This window comes from Helianthus annuus, chromosome 1, assembly GCF_002127325.2.
Source record: "Helianthus annuus cultivar XRQ/B chromosome 1, HanXRQr2.0-SUNRISE, whole genome shotgun sequence".
In the NCBI taxonomy this organism is placed as follows: Eukaryota; Viridiplantae; Streptophyta; class Magnoliopsida; order Asterales; family Asteraceae; genus Helianthus; species Helianthus annuus.
This window is the reverse complement of record NC_035433.2, coordinates 132,816,986-132,823,157: the sequence shown is the minus strand read 5'-3', so window position 1 is coordinate 132,823,157 and position 6,172 is coordinate 132,816,986. Positions and strand designations below refer to the sequence as shown.

The 6,172-nt window shown below is 34.1% G+C and overlaps 1 protein-coding gene across 3 annotated transcripts; it reads right to left on the bottom strand.

Annotated features, from left to right (window-relative positions):
• Positions 1-570: 570 nt before the first annotated feature.
• LOC110878631 (N-acetyl-D-glucosamine kinase) lies at positions 571-5,445 on the bottom strand. Of its 3 annotated transcripts, none has more exons than XM_022126973.2 (8): positions 5,295-5,445; positions 3,539-3,789; positions 3,251-3,398; positions 2,984-3,175; positions 2,075-2,203; positions 1,712-1,881; positions 957-1,087; positions 571-844 (listed from the first exon to the last, which is right to left on the bottom strand). In XM_022126973.2, exons 2-8 carry the CDS (start codon positions 3,756-3,758, stop codon positions 773-775), a joined length of 1,062 nt encoding a protein of 353 aa, XP_021982665.1. In that variant the 5' UTR covers positions 3,759-3,789; positions 5,295-5,445; the 3' UTR covers positions 571-772. The 3 variants fall into 3 exon arrangements, with proteins under 3 accessions (XP_021982665.1, XP_021982673.1, XP_035830834.1); XM_022126981.2 differs by having other exon boundaries at positions 3,539-3,780; positions 5,295-5,441; XM_035974941.1 differs by having other exon boundaries at positions 3,539-3,783; positions 5,295-5,431.
• Positions 5,446-6,172: the final 727 nt, after the last annotated feature.

Genomic DNA, 6,172 nt, shown 5'->3' with positions numbered 1-6,172 from the left:
TATATCGCCAAGGAAAAACACCCTTATCTCCTATCAAAAAAATTCCCAATTCTCCCTTTGGTGCTTCGACTCTCGCATAAAGCTCTTGCTTCGACAATTCAAAAGTCGGAGAAGGTTTTTTACTAATGAATCGATAGTCAAACTCATTCCATACAGTATCTTTTACTCTATCAAAGCGGCGGATTTCTAAATTTTCATAGGGCCCTCCCGGAATTCCTTCTAGGGCCTGTTGAATAATTTTTATGGATTCTGTCATTTAGCTGATTCGTACTAAATAACGAGCTAACGAATCCCCCTCTTTTTGCCATTGGACTTCCCAATCAAATTCATCGTAACACTCATAATGATCAACTTTTAGACAGCCTTACCTATACCCCGTAGGAATTGAGCGGCTGCTTCTAATGAAACCCCCGGCTCGTTAGTAGTTTTGCATCAAGCCTTGGACATAAGGCAATTAAGACAAAGGCCGATTAGTGCATGTACTCACTTGTCTTTCGGCTATCAGCGCTACCACATGATGCATGATCATAAAAGAAAGTAGTTATATAAACAGTTGTGCGATTCTCCAAATAAAAAAATTGAAGTGATTACTTTTATGGATGTATCATGTTATATGACCATATGAAAGAAATCAGTGATATGAACAGTTGTGCAATGAAAAATCATGTTTGCTTTCTTGAGTTTTGTTTACCCCCCTTTGCAACTATACAGTCTGAAAATCACATTTGACATCTTATTTCTCAATATTCTTTAACCTAAGCACAACTGCTTGTCAACCTCCAGACTGGGACTGTTTCTTTAGAACGTTCCACGCTAGCAAAGCCGCACCAACAGCAGGTTCCACCTGATAAAATCCACATAACCAAATAAGCAACTAAGAAAAAAAAAGATATAAAAATGGTTGATAGTAAAATATCTGTTTTGACCTATACGTTGACCAAGTACGATATCCTTACCTTTGGGCGGATTGGAAGCATCCCAGGGAACTCCTTGGAAATGCAGCTAATTACTTCTTTTCCGATATCCCACTTCTTATTGGCTTGAAGAACACCACCAACCATGACAAGAGGACAACTACCCTTTCCATCTGTCAAGTAAATTTCACATGTAAATCATACAACACTTCATAACCACCCTATGTAGTTAATATCCCGATATATCAACCGATATATCAGTGATATATCGGTTATCGGTCCCCTGCCGAGATAGCGGTACAAAATATTGGTCAGAATATCGGTACCGATAATATCAGCGACATTGTCCGATATTTGATCGATAAATCACCGATTTTCCCGATATCAGTACCATTCTTCTTATTTCTACCGCTCATTTTTCTTCTTATTGCTGCGATTAGTGTTTTAAGTCTTAATTGTTAGTTGTTACTGTTAAATGTTAGTGTTTTAAGTCTTAGTCAGTTCTTACTTGTTACAATTGTTAGTGTTAAATTGCTATATATATAAATTTAGCATGATATTAAAATTACCGATATCCCACCGTGACCGATATCACAAATATCGGTCCTTGACCGATATCCGATATTTTACCGCATTAACTGCTTAGTAACCACCCATCACGTATCCTGATTAAGCTTGTTTAAAAGTAAACTCATGAATGAGGGAAAGAAAATAAAATAAAAACACACATGTAACTTTGTGAACTTGGATAATATCAGAAAAAAACTTAATATCTTTTTTCGGTTTTGATTATGTACCTTCTCCACACAACCCGAGTCTGCAAACTACAGCTTTGATACTTGAGGCCAACTCCTGAACTGCATCAAGCAATATTCCATTCGCCACCTCATCACCTGCTTCAGCACAAGATACAACAACTGGGACCAAAGCTGCGATTCGAGCCCATGATGGATCAGCATAGGTCCACCTGTATTCAAACAAAAGCAACACACTTATATGACTGCAATTTTATCTCAACAACATTGTTCCTAAAAAGCCGAATAAAACTAGAAAGCACAAACTTCTAGAGTTAGAATTAGGTTTCGAGAAACATATACCCAATCAATTCATCTGGAGAAGAAAGTTCATAGAGTTAGAATTAGGTTTCGAGAAACATATACCCAATCAATTCATCTGGAGAAGAAAGTTCGAGTTCATGCAGAATTCTTGATGTAAGCATTGTTTGTGGACCACGGCCATCATAAGCCCTTATTACGGATGTCAATGCCATTGCAGCTATACCATATCCACTGCATGTAAACACAATTATGCTCAATGTATATAGGGTGTGTGTGTAGAACGCCTGTAAATGAACCGAACATTCATGAACTTGTTCGGCGGGAAGTTCGTTTATGTTCGTTTATTTAATAAATGAACGAACATGAACACAATTTTTTGTTCATTTAATTAAACGAACGAACATGAACACACGTTTTGTTCGTTCATTTATGTTGGTTCGTTTATTTACATTTGTTTATGTTTGTTCGTTTATGTTTGGTTCAATTCAAATACATAAGTATTTATATTTATATAGATGTTAAACATAAATGGAACTTTCTAACTAATATAGATATAAGTATTTGGTAATTGGGTTTTCCAGTGATAAAAATGGGTTTTCAAATGGAATTTATCGTAGTTAATCACTAATTTATAAACAAATTACTTTATGTTCGTTCATGTTTAGTCAATTATGTTCATTTGTGTTCATTAATGTTTGTTCAGTTATGTTCATTTGTGTTGTTTATTGTTTGTTAAATTATCTTCGTTTAAGTTTGTATAGGTTCGTTTACGTTCGTGAACTGTTCTTTTAGGTTTTAAACGAATGAACATACACGAACACGAACATACTGATTTTCTTAATAAACGAACACGAACAAAAAAAATGTGCTCGATTACATGTTCGTGTTCGGTTAAAGTTAAATGAACAAACACGAACATGCCATTGTTTGTGTTCGTTAGGTTCATTTACAGGCTTGTGTGTGTGTAGTTATATACACAAAGTCACAAACGTTGGTTACATGATATATTACCTTCCCCAATCACCTAATACAGGTCCTGCACCAGAAGCGCGGGCTTCTCTTCCATCTTCAGTATATCCATAAGCGATGGTCCCCGTGCCAGCAATTAGTACACACCCATGAAGTTTTCCCATGGTTCCACTAGCCATAGCAGCCACAGCATCATTGTGGACGAAACACTTCACATCATTTGGGAACATCGCCCTGGAATAACAAAAGTATAGGATGTCAGAAAAAATTAGATTGTAATATGTGCAAAACTGTTTATAGACAGCTGACCTAAGCCAACTTAAGATCCTTTGCTGGTCTGTTGGATGGTTAACCCCTGATACAGCTAAACAAACTGCACGTACAGCAGATCGAGTGGACCCTGCCTTAAAAAGAGCATCTGCCATAACACGTTCTAGTGTCTCTTTCGCAGCAGTTTCTGTCAAGTATATGTAGAAAAGTAATCATCACACCAATCATCTAAACTGTCCCATTAACATTGCAGCTATCATTTTGGCGTACGACTTTAGGAACTTCAATGTGTGTGTAAAGTTATGGTGAGAAACAAGAAACTGTTACCTCCAACACTATTATGATTGGAGCAGCCAGCAACAGCATGAGCTAAGACAGGTGGCGGGTCAGGAGGAAGGGAGTTATCAGTGAAAGAAAACACAGGCATGCATATACACACGGTGGAAGTAGTCCCGCCATCCAATCCCAGAATCAGATCCTGACCGCCATCTTGTGGTGGCATTCCATTCTCAAAATCCCAAATTCCCTCATTTCTGTCCCTTTTCATGGCTCACTTCAGCTACTGATCACTACTTTCACTATCGAAATAGATCACAAATGAAAGTATGAGACCCTTTTAAATCTTCATAAAGTTAATACAACACACACAGATACAGATATACATACAGAACAGTATTATAGTACCACATAGTGTGTGATATGGTACGAATACTCTAACTTAATTTAACTGTCCATGATAATATAATCTGGATGGCAAAAAGGTCAAAACACTAACGAACAACAGAGACCAAGGGATTATACTTTATCTGTGACCAATTACAGCATTATTTTGAACTTAAAAAATTACATACCAAATTGAACAGCAATTAGCTACAATTTCAAGTTCTCAGAAACTAATAAGCAACGATTACAGCTTCAAGCATTGGTCGGATGAACAACTAAACTTCAGAACAGGAAAACTTTCAAGTTATCAGTATACATGCATAAAATAGAAAACACAAGGATCGTATACAATTTTTTACTCACTCTCAATTTACACCATATTAAACCTAATCTACTCCTTGCTCGGGATTGAACCCCAAGAGACCTCCCCCCTAAGAGACACGAGTCTCTACCAAGTGAGCTAACCCCACATTGGCGATAGAGTACATACATAGAACTTATTAACTTACATACCAAATTGAACAGCAATTTGCTACAATATCAAGTTCTTAGAATCTAATAAGCAACTGTTACAGTTCCAAACCATGATCGAATGAACAACTGAGCTTCAGAACGGTAAAAACTTCCAAGTTATCAGTATACATGCATAAATCAGAGATCATGAGGATATAATGAAGATATTGTACATAATAACATTCATACAAAATTGAACAGCAACCGGCTATAACTTCAAGTTTTCAAAACCTAGAAGCAACGATTACAGTTCCAAACATTGATCAGATCAACAATTAAACTTCAGAACAAGAAAAACTTCAAGTTAATATATATTATTACACTGAACCTAACAACTTACATACCAAATTGGACAGAAATTGAACTGAACTTACATAACAAAATGGACAGAATTTGGCTACAGTTTCAAGTTTCAAAAGCTAGACGCAACGATTATACTTTCAAACATTGATCGGATGAACAACTAACTAAACTTCAGAACTCGAAAACCTTCAAGTTATCAGTATACATACATGCATAAATTATATATACATTGAACTTAATAAGTTTCATACCTAATTTAACAGCAATTTGCTACAATTTCAATATTTCAGAACCTAATAAAAAACAATTACAGTTCAAAATATCGATCGCATGAACAATTAAACTTCCGAACAGGAAAAACTTCAAGTTAACAGTATACATGCATAAATTAGAGATCAAGAGAATACAGTATATACATTGAACTTAATAACTTACAAACAAAATTTGACATCAATCGGCTAGAATTTCAAGTTTCGAAACCTAGAAGCAACGATTACAGTTCTAAACATTGATCGGATGAACAATTAAACTTCAAATAATCAGTATACATACATACATCGGTATACATATACGAAATTATAGATCACGTAGCCTGAATACATACCTGCAAGTAACGATTCGAAGGTTCAATCTACTGTTGTACACCTATTCGTCAGTGATTTCTTCCGATGCGAAAGGGGCCGTTTTGAAAAGTATACATTTTGTTTGTTTGTTTTTGGAGTGTTATTTGTGTGAACAACTGATTTTGGACTAAAATATTCTTTTTATATTAACCTAATTCTATATCTTAATTAAAGTGCTTTTATTAAAAATTTAATACCTAATCCCATATATGCTCTTTTTGAAAAATAAATATATTCCTTCAAACACTTTGGATTAGTGATTTATATAAAAATGAACGGCATACGATGCAAGTGATTAGGCTTTGAATCGAATCTAAACGTACCCCCTCTTGTTACTTTTTATACCCCCTTCAATAAAATCATATTAAAACTTGTAATATTTACCCCCTATACAAATTATCATTCTAAAAAATATTCTTTTTGTTACAAAACAAATTCAAAAGTGTAAAAAAAGATTACAGACGTTTTTTTTTCAAAAAACAATATTGTCTTCTAATTTTTATTTAAAAAACATTTTTTTTAAGTTCTTAAATATTGTTTTTAAAGACACTTTCTCAAATAGTATTTTGATTATGATTTTTTATTGAACATCTTTACAATTAAATAATAACATTTTTTATAAAAAAAGTTTTGAACTCTCGTTTTAAAAAAAGGTCTATATTATGTTTTCCCGCGTCTAAAGGTCTTACTTTTATAATTTTTAATACTTTAAATGTGTTTATAAAACAATTAACAATTTTTATTTATTAAAGAGTAATAAATTTTTTTTTAAATAATGTTTATAGCCCTAACACATATTAATCATTCAAACCATCTATGTAAGTGAACAAATAAACAATAGGTACTAAAATAATTTTAT

Bases quoted from the DNA above. Each gene is read 5' to 3' on its own strand.
- LOC110878631 (XM_022126973.2), bottom strand. From the start codon at position 3,758: ATGAAAAGGGACAGAAATGAGGGAATTTGGGATTTTGAGAATGGAATG. The intron at 3,176-3,250 runs GTCAGCTGTCTA...TTGTTATTCCAG, and splicing joins AGGATCTTAAGTTGGCTTAG to GGCGATGTTCCCAAATGATG. The intron at 1,882-2,074 runs GTATATGTTTCT...GTTTGAATACAG, and splicing joins TCTCCAGATGAATTGATTGG to GTGGACCTATGCTGATCCAT.